At 39.8% G+C, this 16,133-nt stretch overlaps 1 protein-coding gene and 2 pseudogenes across 1 annotated transcript in view; 2 read left to right on the top strand and 1 right to left on the bottom strand.

Moving 5' to 3' along the window:
• KDM5A (lysine demethylase 5A) overlaps nt 1–16,133 on the bottom strand; it is a 134,685-nt gene that overhangs the window by 28,671 nt on the left and 89,881 nt on the right. Inside the window, exons 18-20 of the mRNA XM_024567526.4 lie at nt 15,168–15,282; nt 7,160–7,515; nt 3,475–3,613 (exon numbers count right to left, since the gene is read on the bottom strand). Of these exons, the coding sequence (XP_024423294.1) occupies nt 3,475–3,613; nt 7,160–7,515; nt 15,168–15,282 (610 nt within the window). The remainder of the gene's footprint in view (nt 1–3,474; nt 3,614–7,159; nt 7,516–15,167; nt 15,283–16,133) is intronic.
• Nucleotides 10,428–12,927, top strand: LOC112311284 (Y-box-binding protein 1 pseudogene; annotated as a pseudogene).
• LOC112311365 (aldo-keto reductase family 1 member B1 pseudogene) lies at nt 12,934–14,100 on the top strand (annotated as a pseudogene).

The raw sequence follows: 16,133 nt of genomic DNA on the forward strand, positions 1-16,133 counted from the left end.
TGACTGGAAGCAGGGTGAGTGCCAAACAAGTCTTCTGCAGTCAAGCAGTGGCACTGGCACCTCTCTGACCCATACCCCCACATACAAAGCCACAAAGCAGTGAAGCAGGCTGCCCCACCCTGGCATTTACTTAAGGCTCCACCCCATACAATGTAATATAGGTGCACCAAGACAGGGAGTCAAAGCAGCTCTACCTAATACACAGAAAGAAACACGCGGAGGCTGCCAAATTGAGGAGACAAAGAAATGTGGCTCAAATGAAAGAACAGAACAAAACCCCAGTAAAAGAACTAAGCAAAATGGAGATAGCAACCTCTTAGGCAGAGTTTAAAACACTGGTGATAAGGATGCTTAAAGATCTGAGTATGACAAAAGCACAAGGGAAGAAATGAAGACAACACCAAGTGAAATAAAGAAAAATCCACAGGGAACCAACAGTGAAGGGAAGGAAGATGGGGTTCAAATCAATGATTTGGAACATAAGGAAGAAGTAAACAGTTAACCAGAGCAGAATGAAGAAACAAGAATTCAAAAAAACGAGGAGAGACTAAGACGACTCTGGGACATCTCCAAACATGCCAACATCCAAATCATAGGGATGCCAGAAGAAGAGGAAGAGCAAGAAATTGAAAATTTATTTGAAAAAATAATGAAAACGTCCCTACTTTGGTGAAGGAAATAGACATACAAATCCAGAAAGCACAGAGAGTCCCAAAAACAATTGACCCAAAGAGGACCACACCAAGACATATCATAATTAAAATGCCACAGGTTAAAGATAGAGAATCTTAAAAGCAGCAAGAAAAAAGCAGAGAGTAAGCTACAAAGGAGTTCCCACAACACTATCAGATGATTTCTCAAAAGATACTTTGCAGGCAAGAAGGGACTGGCAAGAAGTATTCAAAGTGATGAAAAGCAAGGACCTATAACCTAGATTACTCTACCCTGCAAAGCTATCACTTAGAATGGAAGTGCTTCCCAGATAAGGTCAAGTTAAAGGAGTTCATCATCACCACGCCCTTATAATATGAAATGTTAAAGGGACTTATCTAAGAAAAAGAAGATGATCAAAAATATGAGCAGTAAAATGACAACAAACTCACAACTATCAACAACTGAACCTAAAAACACAAACCAACTAAGCAAACAACTAGAAGAACAGAATCATAGAAATGGAGATCACTTGAGAGGGTTTTCAGTGGGGAGAGGGAGGAGGGTGAATGGGGTAAAAGGTCCAGGGAATAAGAAACATAAATGGTAGGTATAGAAAAGACAGGGGATGTTAAGAATAGTATAGGAAATGGAGAAGTCAAAGAACTTATATACATGACCCATGGACATGAATTAACGGGGGGACTGCTAGAAGGAAAGGGGGTACCAGGTGGAGGGGGGCAAAGAGGGAAATACTGGGACAACTGTAATAGCATAATCAATAAAACATACTTAAAAAAGAGAATAGGCATATATATATACTTACAAATGAGGAAACAAATTCGCTAATGGATGGAAACATGTTAATATACAGGGAATGGAATTATCTTTTCTACAGTTGGAAATGAATTGTTCCATATCCAAACACAAACTTAATTACTTTTCTATGAACATAATTCATTTGTATCACTATCATTTTTAAATAATTGATGGAGTTGTTAAATAGCTTTGTCAAAGAAAATCTAAGGCATACAGTCTTAGAATCAGATGTTCACAGAGAGTCCACCAGACAATATCTATTATTCCATTGAAAAGACATCCAGTAATGTTTTTTTGCCTGTTTCAAAGTCTTCCACAGTTTTTCTAACCACAAAGCAACGTTCTTTAATTCTGATAATAACCTCCATTTTTGTGTTACATAAACACAGATGAGAACGGATATTTTCCTTCTAAGTCACCATGTTTCAGCATTTCGATGTAATGAAGTCATTGTTTTCAGAACTTAATATACTGCTTTAAATTCACTAAATAACGAAATCATTACAGCAGGTGAGAGAATTAACATGTAATCCTTTCCAGGGTCTTGGCAAGAACACCTGAACTGGGAGGGCAGCCTGTAGACATTAGTTCAGAGTGATATTTTAGGATTAATCTCCTAGCAAACACATTAGCATTCCTATAAGAAACTGTATAATCCCCATAACATTCATTTTTATTCAGAGACTATAAAGGCATAGTATCAAGTGTTAAACATTGGCATTCCATTAAAAGGTTATTTCCTATGCATTAACTGACTTATCTGCCTACAAATTCATTTTGAAAGTAATACTGAAACATGTGGAAAAATAAAAAGGCAAGAAACTTTTAAAAAGAGTAGTAAGGTTCTAGCCCTAAGATATTGTAATGGTATAATTAAGTCACTACGGTGTTCAAGTAAGAACAGGCATCTAATTGAAAGAGAAGAGAAAGCTCAGACATTGACAGGGTCAAGAAATACTGCATTTACTACTAATCCCTCTTGTACCCAACTATAGCCATTTGACTACAGAATACATTCTGGCTAAGCCTAGAGAGAGCCTGCCCTCAAGCTACGTATCCTAAGGAAGAGTTTGCCTTTAAAGAGAAGATGTCCACTTAAAGCCTACAGGTCAGTCCTCCTGCAGGGAAGGGCTGGGTGTAGGAAAAATCCTTCAAAATAAGAGGAAACACAAGACAGCTACCTATACTTGCCAACTAAGTCCTTCAATCATAAATAAATAGCCAACTAAGGAATATGAGACATTTGAGGACAATCAATTGCCTGAAGTTAGTCAAAGATGAAACAGAGGAATTGTCCTGATTAAAAACAAAAAAAAAAACCCAAAAAACCCTGGCTGGCGTGGCTCAGTGGATTCAGTGCCAGCCTGTGAATCAAAGGGTTGCCGGTTCGATTCTCAGTAACGGCACATGCCTGGGTTGTGGGATAGGTCCCCAGTTGGGAGTACACAAGAGCCAAACACACATTAATGTTTCTCCCCCTGTCTTCCTCCCTTCCTTCCCCTCTCTCTGGAAATAAATGAATAAAATCTTTAAAAATTGTTTTTAAAAAAGAGATAATTTTATCAACAAAAAAACAGCAAACAAAGAGAGGCAGCTAAGCAGGTCCCAGAAAAAAGTCAACTGAAAAGAAAGTAAAAACAGAAGTCATTAGAACTTGACTCTTAGAATATGTTCTTTCTTGGTGCAGCAGCTCACATCCTGACTACTGTACATGCTGCTAATGGTTTTTATAATTCAGAAGAAATATTATGTAGTCAAGCATACTTTTATTTCTGTCTGGCACTGATTTCATTTTGTCATCTTTTACAGCAGGGAGTAATAGAAACAGTAATGTCTAATAGGTAATATTTATTATGGAATATAAAATCGGATGGAAGAACAAGTGAATTTTAGTAACTATAATTATTTTGTTATGGTTATTCTATTCTTAAAAATTAAAAGCTTCAATGATTCATCTGTGAAAAAGCATTATGTGAATGGTAAGAAGATTCAAAAGGCTCTTACCTGAATAGCTTCCACTTTAGCTGTCCATTCTCGAGCCTTTTGTAAGGCTTCTTTCAGGGACAGCACATTAGGTAGAAAAGCTGGAATGTTCTTAGCTTCATTCACAATGCTTTCTAAACTTGCCACACTGTGTCGTGGTCTAAAAATACACAAAAGTAGGGCAGACACAGGAGGAAAAGTCAAACTGCTAAAATCTGTAGAGAATTCTTACACACTTGATTTCATTTAATTCTTATCACAATCCTTTAAGGGAGGCAAAACAGCTATTATCTTTATTTCCATTTTACAGGTAAATTTAACTTAAAGACCAATTATTTTCCCCAAAGCCACTTAACGTAGTAAATGGCACACCTGAAATACTGATGTCTCAGATCCCATGCTCTTTTCACTACACTAAATTGCCTCTACTTGAGTTCTCCACAATATCTGAAATTGTCAGAGATGCATATTAGATAGCAATGTAGAAAGCAATAGTCTAGGAATCAATTAATGTTGACCATGAACATTTAATTAAACTATAGTCATTAACACCTAGTTACACAAAGATGAATAAAAGACCTTTATCCTCAACTAATCAGAATACAAGATAAGCATGTACTGGAAACTAAGAACGAATTACTACAGGAAGTAATGACTAATTCTGCCTAGGAGACTGAGAAGGGCTTTGAGCTAGGCCTTAAAGATAGGTGATTGTGTCAAGTAAAAGGTTAAAGGAATAAAAAAGGAATATAATGGATAAAGAGAAACATACAAAAGTAAGTTGGTAGTCTAGTTTAAGATAAGGGATGGTATGAAGATTGGGGGAGGGAGTAAAAGAAAGAGCGTGAAGTAGGGGGATTTGGCAGGAAAGAAAGATGTAAATAGAGTAAGAGGTCTTGAGAGCCCTGAATTTCACTACGTAAACAACGGGAAGCTGCTTAGGATGGGAAAAGTTTTGTCACCATCCATGAGTCCTACTATGTGGTAGGCACTATGCTAGGTCCCAGAGATTATTAATGTGCAAGAGTAACAGCATCCTTACCTTTTAAAACTTTTCAATCTTGTGGAGGAGGGTCTTATTAATAAGGAGTTAGATGCACTATAAGTGCAATAACAGAGGAAAATAAAGATGCTATCAGGTTATATACTAGGAGGACCTAATTGACTTGGCAGGTGAAGAAAGGATGACCAGAAATGACCTCTAAGCTTTCTTATCCTTTTTGAATAGAAGTTAGTCAGAAAAGCTGGGGCCAGAGGGAGGGTAGGAGTAGGAGGTGCACCACAGGGGAAGAGCAGAGATGAAGGCTGCTCCATAGGAAAACAAATGGTGCAAAAGGTCCAGAGATAAGAAAGAACATGGCATGTTTGAAGAACCGATGGTGGGGGGCAGGTGTGATCACTGTTACAATGCAAAAGGAAGAATGTCAAGGGATGAGGGGAGATATTTAAGCAAGGGGCTAGATTACAGCTGGCCTTATAAATCAAGTCAAGGAATCTGAACTTCATCCCAAATGGAATGGTAAACAGTGAGGAGTTTTAAGCAAGGGAGTCAAAGTCACACCTGTATTTTAAGAAAATACTAGTTGCAGTGCAGAGAGTGGATTAGAGAGAGGTGAGCTCAGAGAAGGGACCTGTGACTATGATTCATAATCAGCAATGACAGCAACTGCCCCCCCCCCAAAAATAAGAATGAAAGTGAGAAACCAAGGAAATAGAATCAGTATGACTTGATAGTTAACTAAGTTTGACGGTAAAAAAAATAGAAAGCAGGGGTCAAAGTTAATTTCCAAAGTACTGGTTTGTTCAAATGAATGAAAGATGGTGTAATTCAAAGAAAAAAGGAACAAAGGAATAAATTATGGAAAAGGAATTAATGAGTCCAATTTTGGATATGGGAATTTGAGGGACATCCAATGGAATTATCTAATAGGCAGATGGTATCTATGAGGAAAAAAAGCTATGTTATAGATGAAGATTTGGAATTAATCAGCAGAAATATGGCAAATGGAGCCAAGAAGTTAGATGAAATTTCCAGGGAGATGTACGAAGTGAGAAAGGAGCAGTTTAGGCCAGAATACTGAGGAAAGCCATTATTTAAGCAGAGAGAGAAACCCAAAGGCAAAGGAGGAGGATACCAAGAAAAAAACGGTCAGTAGTTAACCAATATCAAGAGAGGAAGAATATTAAAAATGTGTTTCAGAAAAGTAACTTTGACAGGAATTAGAAAAGGGAAGACTCTACTTCCCACCATTCCCATCACTCCCTACTTCTTTACCAATTTTATTTTCTTCACGACACTAAATATCTGAAATTCATCCATTTTCACTACTTAACTGCTTCTCCCCTCTAGACTGTTGGCTCCATTTTAGGGAAGGGACCTTATGCGACTTTTTTCCCTACTATCTCTGAAGCACTTGACATTAGTGCCTGGCATGTAGTAGGTACTCTGTAAATACTTACCAAATTGAGAATATCAAGGCAAAATATAAGAGTACTACCACTAGGTCAGTGACAATGAAGTTGAAGAGAAATATATGAAAGACATTTTGGACAGAAAAAGAAAGTTTTCAAACATACTACCAACAAATTTCATTCATTAGACTATAAGCAGATGCATCAGATATACCAAATCATAGTTTTACCTTCCAAAGTTATTTAGATTTTCCCATTTAATATTCTCCCACCTCCTGGAAGTCCCATGAATCTGAAGACACAGTTATCTGAATGTTTTGGATAAGAAGAGCTATAAATAAATAGAGCTGCTATGCTCCACAGCATCTGAAGAGCAAAATATCCGATACATGTGCAGCCTTTTTAGGCTGAGCAGAACTGTTAATTAAATCATCTAAGACCTCTTTTCAAATCCATTCAAAATAACTGGCTGGCAAAGTAGTTAAGTACATGGAGACTTTGAATGTAGTGGAGAAGACTTTCAATTTGAGCTGTGTTATTTAATAACTATGCGATCTCTCTAAGCATCCCAATTTCCTCATCCTTACAATAGAAATTATATAAAACTAATCTTAGCTGCTGAAAAGACTTTCATAAAGAACATTACAGTCAAATCAGTTGATATAGAGTCAAATATGCTATATTTAAATCTCACAAGTCCAATGGGGTGTTATTCTACTGCAACTGCTTAACATTCCTATGCCTGATTCTTACCTCTCACTACTTTCCCGCATACATCTTTCACTCCAAAACAGCCCATTTAACTTTTGTCATATGAACACTCCTTATATACCTTAAACTTATTAGCTTACGACACTTCTCTTGCCTCCCCTTCCACTTCAATCCTACTCATTTTTCAAGGCTATAAGTTCTTACATTTCTCTCAAGATTCTTTTCTGACCATCCAAGCTAACAATCTCTCCTCTTCTGAATTCCTATAGCATTTTTCTGTACTCCTCAGTTATAACATAACTGCAATGAACTTCATAGTTCTCAGCTCCTAACTATAATATCAGCAATGGGGAGGCTCTAAACAAAACACAATTTTGTATCATGTAAAGTACTAACAAAGTACTTTGCACACAATATATAGAACTGTCTATATGTAGAATCATTTGATAACTTGGTGCTTGGTCAGGGAAGGCATAAAATACTTAATTAAATATTTAAAGAAATAGACCCTTATGTTCCTCTTCCCATCCTACTATCTTACTTAGTTATTTAAAAGGCAACAGTCACCAATATATGTGTTCACCTTGCCTGTAGGCAGACCTTAGCCTTTTCTTCCCATCGCTCAGAGACTGTAAGGAGCTCCTGTAGTTCAGCCATTGCTTTCTCCACAGCATGGTGAGGAGCCAACCCCACCCCAGAGTCTATCAATTTCTTCATGACATCCAAAGTGACTTGCTGTGGGTCTGAAAGAGTCAGTCTTACTTCATCCAACCATCGAGCCTGCTGTAGCTCTTGCTTTAGTCGGGCTAATTCAGGTAGCTCCACATAGAGGCTAGAGCCCATGTCTATCAACATCTGGAGTTTAGAAGAATCTGGGGTTTCATCCATCATGGCTTCTTGAGCACGTTCATGAAACTCTTCCACATCATCCAGCAGATTCTTAAAAAGTCAAAAGAATAAAAGTAAAAAATAAATTTAAATGATAAAAAATGAGTATGTAACAAACATATTTCATAGGCAATAGAATAGACAAAGTTTCTTAAAAGAAGTTTATTGATTTTAGAGAGAGAGGAAAGGAAGGGAGAGAGAGGGGGAAGAGGGAGAGAGGTGGGGGGGAGAAAGAGAGGTGGGGGGAGGGGGGGGGGAGAGAGAGAGAGAGAGAGAGAGAGGGAGAGAGAAAGAGAGAAAGATCAGTGTGAGAGAGAAACGCTGATTGGTGGTCTCCCTTACGCACCATAAGGATCAAACCTGCAACCTAAGTATGTGTCCTGACCAGGAATCGAACCCCCAACCTTTTTGTGTACAGGACGATGCTCCAACCAACTGAGCCACACTGACCAAGGCAAATAGACATAATTTTGACAGACAAAATTATCAAATTCTAGACCATCTAATAATCTCACCATCATAGCACCAAATAGATATGAGAGTTAAGGGCATAAATATGCTTCTCTATAATCACTTACATAGTCCTACTTTTAAAATATGATTCATTTAGGGCTTCCGGCCAAGATGAAGGCATAGGTAGACACATTGCACCTCCCTGCACAACCAAGAGAAGGACAACAACAATTTAAAAACAAAAAACAACCAGAACTGACAGAAAATCGAACTGTATGGAAGTCCAACAACCAAGGAGATAAAGGAAAAAACTCTCATCCAGACTGGTAGGAGGGGCAGAGGCGGCAGCCGGGGCAGAGAGGACTTGTGGGCGGTGGCTGGAGGACCCAGCAAGGTGGCAGATTGTGGAACAGGGCAGGCCAGGCTGCAGCTAGCAGATCCTGTGACCCCACATTCTCGCATAGATAAACTGGGAGGAACAGCTGGGGAGGAAGGCAGGCCGCACAACCCAGGGCTCCAACATGGGGAAATAAAGCCTCAAACCTCTGATTGAAAACACCCGTGGGAGTTGACGTAGCAGTGGGAGAAACTCCCAGCCTCACAGGAGAGTTCGTTGGAGAGACCCACAGGGGCCTAGAGTGTGCACAAGCCCACCCACTCGGGAATCAGCACCAGAGGGGCCCAGTTTGATTGCGGGTAGCCAGGGAGTGACTGAAATCTGGCAGAGAGTGGAGCAAGCACCATTGTTCCCTCTCGGACCTCTCCCCCACCTACAGCGTCACAGAGCAGCGACCAGTGACCAGCGTTACCCCACCCTGGTGAACAGCTAAGGCTCCACCCCTTACGTAACAGGCGCACCAAGACAAAAAAAAAAAAAAAAAAAAAGGCCCAAATGAAAGAACAGATCAAAGCTCCTGAAAACATACAACTAAGCAACGAAGAGATAGCCAACCTATCAGATGCATAGTTCAAAACACTGGTAATCAGGATGCTCATAGAATTGGTTGAATTTGGTCGCAAATTAGATGAAAAAATGCAGGCTATGCTAAGAGAAACAAAGGAAAATGTACAGGGAACCAATAGTGAGGCAAAGGAAACTGGGACTCAAATCAATGGTGTGGTCCAGAAGGAAGAAAGACACATCCAACCAGAAAAGAATGAAGACAGAAGAATTCAAAAAAAATGAGGGGAGCCTTAGGAACCTCTAGGACATCTTGAAACGTTCCAACATCCGAATTATAGGGGTGCCAGAAGGAGAAGAGGAAGAACAAAAAATGGAAAACTTATTTGAATAATGAAGGAGAACTTCCCTAATCTGGCAAAGGAAACAGACTTCCAGGAAGTCCAGGAAGCTCAGAGAGTCCCAAAGAAGCTGGACCCAAGGAGGAACACACCAAGGCACATCATAATTACATTACCCAAGATTAAACGCAAGGACCTACATCCAAGATTGCTCTATCCAGCAAAGCTCTCATTTAGAATGGAAGGGAAGATAAAGTGCTTCTCAGATAAGATCAAGTTAAAGGAGTTCATCATCACCAAGCCCTTATTATATGAAATGTTAAAGGGATTTATCTAAGGAAAAGAAGATAAAAATAGGAACAGTAAAAATGACAGCAAACTCACAGTTATTAACAACCACACCTAAAACAAAAACAAAAGCAAACTAAGCAAACAACTAGAACAGGAAGAGAATCACAGAAATGGAGATCACATGGAGGGTTATCAACAGGGGAGTGGAAGGGGGAGGGAAGGGGGAAAGGTACAGAGAATAAGTAGCATAAATGGTAGGTGGAGGGTAAGAATAGTATAGGAAATGTAGAGGCCAAAGAACTTATATGCATGACCCATGGTCATGAACTATAGGGGGGAATGTGGGAGGGATCGGGTGGGCAGGATGGAGTGGAGTGAAGGGGGGGAAATGGGACAACTGTAATAGCATAATCAATAAATATATTTAAAAAAATAAAATATGATTCATTTAAAAATATGTAATGACTTCTGACTTAGATATAAGTACTGTTCTAGGCACACAGCATTAAACAAAACATACAAAGTCCTTCTCTTAAAGAATATACATTTCAATATATGTGGCCAGTCACCAAATACATGAATAAAATGTCAGTTTCTTTAAGTGCTATGAAAATAAAATAGGGCAACACAATAGAGAATGAACAAAAGTGCAGCATATTACTTTGCAATGGTCATCTGAAAGGCAGATGAACCAAAACAAAAATGAGAAGGTAAATGTGGGAACCTTATGGACAGCTGGGAATAGAGCAGTTCAGACAGGCCAAGTAATAAGTGCAAAAGCTTTGAAACAGAAATGAGCCTGGTGTCTTGCTCCAAAGTGGATGACAGGGAGCAAAGTAGGTAAGTATGACAGGACCCCAAAAATGGAAATTATTTATTAAAAATTGTGTATTTATTCTTACATGTTTAAACCTCAGTCACCTTCAAAGTACTCTCCATTTGATGCAATACACCTATCTCGAAGTTTTTCCCACTGCTCAAAATAGTTTTTGAACTTGTTGATTTTGATGCCTTTTAGTGCTTCTGCCATTTCTGAGTCACCTCTTCCACAAAACATCGGCAAAACATTTCCCCCTTTGATAACTTTTTTTTATCCGGGTAAACAAAAACAAAAGCACTCAGGACAACATGGGTGAATAGGGAGGGTGGGGTATAGGGGTCACACCATTTTTAGTCAAAAACTGCTGAACACAGTGCAGTGTGGGCTGGTGTACTCATAAATCACCCATCATGAAATGGATAAAGGAGCTGAAAGAATCTTCAAGAAAAATTTACTAAAGCCTAACACAGCCTCTCACAACAACGCCAGCTGGTATACTGACATAGATGGGTTCCTAGAACATTGACCTAGTGAGTGAAGCCTGTACTACAATACAAGGGGCCTGCCCTCCCGGAGATAATTCTGTTTTTTGGAGGGGTCCCTCCTCAAAAATGTAGTTGACAGTTTAATCAGTAGCGGGAGCAGAGAGCAAACCCCAGAGAGCCCGGGGCAGCCCCACTTCCCACCAGCCTAGTTACCATCATACCCTGGGAGGAGCTGGAGCTGCCACAGCCAGGCCAAGTCATGATCACCAAAACCATGAGCAGTGAGGCCAAGATCCAGCAGCTGCCTGCCGCCCCCACCCTCAGCACTGCCAACACCAAACCCAGCACCATAAGCAGCAGCACAGAGCACAGTGGCCCAAGCAGCCTCTTATTAGCGGTGCCTCCTGAAGGGGACAAGAAGGTCATCCCAACAGGTTTTGGGAAGAGTAAAATGGTTCAGTGTAAGAAATGGATATGGTTTCATCAACAGGAACGACACCAAGGAATATGTATTTGTACACCAGACTGCCATAAAAAAGAATAACCTCAGGAAGTACCTTTGCAGTAGAAGGAGATGGAGAGACTGTGGAGTGTGATGTTGTTGAAGAAGAAAGGGGTGCAAAGAGAGCAAATGTCACAGGCCAGTGCAAGGCAGTAAATATGCAGCAGACTGCAATAGATGCTATCTATATTGTAAGGGTTCTCCACGTAATTACCAGCAGAATTACCAGAATAGTGAGAGTGGGGAAAATAATGAGGGGTGGGAAAGTGCTCCTGAAGGCCAGGCCTAATAGCGCTGGCCCTACTGCAGAGACCCTATGGGCAATGACCACAGTATTCCAACCCTCCTGTGCAGGGAGAAGTGATAGAGGGTGCTGACAACCAGGGTGCAGGAGAACAAGGTACACCAGTAAGATAGAGTATGTGTCAGGGCTATAGACCACGTTTTCACAGGGGCCCTCCTTGCCAAAGGCAGCCTAGAGAGGACAGCAACGCAGAAGGTAAGGAAAATCAAGGAGTTGAGACCCAAGGTCAGCAGCCACCTCATCGTTGGTGTTGCTGCAACTTCAATTACTGACACAGACACCCAGGAAACCCTAAACCACAAGATGGCAAAAAGATAAAAGCAGCTAATTTACCAGCTGAGAATTCATCTGCTCCTGAGGCTGAGCAGAGTGGGGCTGAGTAAATGCCAACTTACCATCTCTACCATCATTCTATTTAGTCATCCAACAAGAAGAAATGAATATGAAATTCCAGCAATAAGAAATGAACACAAGATTGGAGCTGAAAACCTTGGTGCTTGCTTCTGCCCATTGACCAGATAACCAGAACTATCTGTATTAACTATGCAACATAGGGTTTTCATTATTTTTAGTTAAAGACATCTCTTTTTGGTAATGACAAACATTTTGTGTGTTTTCTTTTTAAATAAGCCTGATCTTTCTCAATATACCCTTTAAATGTTTTAAAATTGTTTTATATCTGGTCAAGTTGAGATTTTTAAGAACCTCACTTTTAATTTGCCATAAAAATTTACAACTTGATTTTTGCGAAAAGTAACAAACTGCAAGCACCTGTTAATAAGGTCTTAAATTTAAAAACAAGAAAATAAATACAGTTGAAGAATATGCAGAAGTCAGATTATGGATTTAGATTTTATTCTAATAGTTTTGGGGAACTACTGGAGGATTTTAACCAAGAGGAAGTGATATAATTTGATTTATATTTTACATGATCACTCTGGCTACTAATGTCAGGAACAAGAGTAGAAGGGAGACCAGTTAAGAGGCTGTTGCATTAATCTAAATGACAGATTCTAGTGGTTTAGAGCATCGTTTAAGCAATGGCGTACATGACAAATGGTTTACTTTGGCATACATTTTAGAGATAATAGCATTTCTTTAGAGACTGGATGTACAGTATAAGAGAAATAAATGAATCAAGAATTTTGATTCATTAGGCGGCTTTTAAGAAGTCTTTTATTCTGTAGAAAAGAATGGCAGTTAGAGCTGGATTACAGCTGGATATTGGAACTTAATAATAGTATATAGGTAATATTTAATGTCTCTGGACAAATAAACTATCAGGATCAAGAGTAAAAAAACAGGGCTGAGTCTCCTAATATACTTCACATTAGAAGTCAAGACAAGGTCATGGTCCTTGGGCCTGGGTCTATCGAGTGCAGCAGTCACAGCCAGCCATGCTCTCCAATGGCACCAACATGCCCATCACAGGTCTGGGCACCTGGAAGCCCCCTCTGGCAAAGTGATGGAGGCTGTGAAAGTGGCAAATGACCTTGGGTACCACCACACTCACTATGCCTACATATACCAGAACAAGAATAAAGGTGAGCTGGCCAACCAAGAGAAGCTCAAGGAGCAGGCAGTAAAGCGAGAGGACCTCTTCATCATCAGCAAGCTGTGTTCCTTGTACATGAGAAAAGCCTGGTGAAGGGAGCCTGCCAGGAGATGCTCAGAGACCTGAAGCTGGACTATCTGGACCTCGACCTTATCCTTGAACTGACTCACTGGCCAATCAGTTTCAAGCCCAGGAACAAATTCTTCCTGGTAGATGGGAAAGGCAACATGATTCCTCTGATACCCATTTTTTGGACACATGGGAAGCCATGAAAGAGCTGGTGGGTGAAGGACTGATGAAAGCTATTGAAATCTCTAACCTCAACCATCTCCAAATCAAGATCTTCAACAAACCTGACTTAAAATACAAGCCAGATCAAGTGCCAACTGTAACTTATTCAGAAGAAGTTAATCCAGTACTGCCACTCCAAAGGCATTATGGTTAGAGTCTACAGTCCTCTCAGCATTCTCAACAGGCCACGGGTCAAGCCTGAGGACCCTTCCCTACTGGAGGATCCCAGAATCAAAGCTACAGCTAACAAGTACAATAAAACCACAGCCCAGGTTCTGATCTGGTTCCCCACGCAGAGGAATTTGGTCATGATCCCCAAGTCTACGACACGTGAATGCATTGCTGATGCATTTAAGGTCTTTGACTTCAAAGTGAGCAGCGCGGATATGACCATCTTATTTGGCTACAACAAAAACTAGAGGGTGCCATGGTGAGCTTTGTCTCCCACAGGAATTATCCCTTCAATGAAGAGTTCTGAAATGTGCCTGCTCTTTTCCCAAGAGACCTGCTGCTGTCCTTCTTGATTCATTCTTCCGGTATATAGTGTCAGGACAGCTGCCTGCAGACAAATCAGTAAGGGCATGGCCAGCCTGGCCATGGAGCAGGTCCAAAAGACCTTAGGTCCAAAGAGCAGTGTGAGACGATCAGAGGTCTCTTCCAGTTTTCTTCGTCCTTCTTGTCCAGTGGGGAAAGGACAACCTCAATACACTTTTCTGACTAAGTTAAATCTACAAAGTGAAAAAGAGCGCCACTAACAATTTCATTTTGGCTGCCTGGAACTGTAATCCTTTCAGCCAGATCTCCCCTTGCCTCAAATGAAAAGTACCTTATCATTTGGGGAGGGGGGGGGGGGGGGAGTTAAGCCAAGGGAAAACAATCCGCAAAGACTAAAGAAAAGGAATTGTGAATGAGCTAAGAAAACTAGAGAGGGTAGTGTCACAGATGTTTACAGAAGAAAATCTCTCAGGAAGGAAAGTATGTTCAACTATCAAAATGCTCTTATCATCTGGAGTAGTCAAAACCACCACAGAAGGTTTCACAAGTTAATAGCTTTGACAAAACCATTTTAGATCTCCTACCCACAGTTAAATCACAAAAACATACCACAAACTATCAAAAGATTACTAACTGTTCAGATTAATATATTTGATATATTTGATTTTATATATCCATTAAACCATAAGGGCCCTGGTAATGTCAGAGTTCTGCATTTTTAAAAGCTCATGAACTAATGACTCACTGATACATTCAAATTCTTTTAACTAATTTCTTGCACTTCAATTATGTCTAAGTTAAATGGGGCTTCCGATACAAAATGAATATAGAAAAAAATTCTAAACTAGCCTTAATTCCAGAATTTTAAAGATTTTATTTATTTTTAGAGAAAGGGGAAGGGAGGGAGAAAGAGGGAGAGAAACATCAATATGTGGTTGCCTCTCATGTGCCCCCCTACTGGGGACCTGGCCTGCAACCCAGGCATGTGCCCTGACTGCAACTAGTGACCCTTTGGTTCACAGCCCGCGCTCAATCCACTGAGCTATACCAGTCAGGACTAATTCCAGAATTTTAAAAGGGGAATTACAGGCTAAGAATGAAACAAAGAGATTCTTACTGCCTATTAAAAAACATTAAATAATAGCACTTATGTGAGAGAAGAAACAAGCAGAAGAAAAACTAGTCTAGACACACTACTCTGTTTACCCAAAACTATAGCCCATACTACAAAGGATATTACCCAATTAAAGAATGTAATACTCCACCTTTACTTGTCGAGCTTGGCTGATGACACATGGAAGACTAAAAAGTTGTTGGACAAAGGCTTTCAACTCTTCCACCGTCAGTTTGGTCCGAGTCCTCCCACAATCAGGGCTCTGCCTGATATAAAATAGTATTGAGACATATGTAAGAAAAATTCACAGTCATTTGGATATCAAAGGAGCTTCTAATCTCTTTATAATTCTCACCTAAGGAATTCCAGAATAGTGTTTGACGAATTCCACTTACAATGGTTGTGATCACTTCCAAATTAGGTTTTTAGCTCTACAGTTAATGGCTCAAATATCCAATTCCCCAAGTTATAGTTTCTCCAATCTCATAAATATAAAAGATTTTAAATAATCAATAAATTCGCACAGTAAAATATTAAGTTCACTAATAAAACAGAATCTTCTATCTCACAAACCTTGAGATGAAGAAGGGCATTTATCCTGGCTTAGGAAACAATCCTCTGAAACTGATTGAAAATTTTGTTTGTATGTATTTTTCTTTTAAAAGGGTCCCTAAGCCCTGAATGCTGTGGCTCAGTGCATTGAGTGCTGGCCTGTGAACTAAAGGGTTGCTCGTTTGATTCCCAGTTAGGGCACATGCCTGGCTTGCAGGCCAGATCCCCAGTAGGGGATGCATGAGAGGCAACCACACATTGGTGTTTATCTCCCTCTCTTTCTCCCTCCTTTCCCTTCTATCTAAAAATAAATAAATCTTTTTTAAAAAATCCTTTAAAAAAATAAATAAATAAAAAGGGTCCCTAAGCTTTCACCAGATTTCCTAAGGGGGTCAGTGATACAATGACAAGTGGAGATTTGCTGATCAATGTCTCTAGGAAATGTTTCCTGGTAAAATAGCAAATAAAAATGCACAATTACCAACATGAACTGCTAGAGAAAAAGCCATTCAGATATAAGGAATGTGTTGGCATGAATATGAAACAACAGTACAGAAAATGTAAC

The sequence above is a fragment of the Desmodus rotundus genome, chromosome 3 (assembly GCF_022682495.2).
Source record: "Desmodus rotundus isolate HL8 chromosome 3, HLdesRot8A.1, whole genome shotgun sequence".
NCBI classification, from domain to species: domain Eukaryota; kingdom Metazoa; phylum Chordata; class Mammalia; order Chiroptera; family Phyllostomidae; genus Desmodus; species Desmodus rotundus.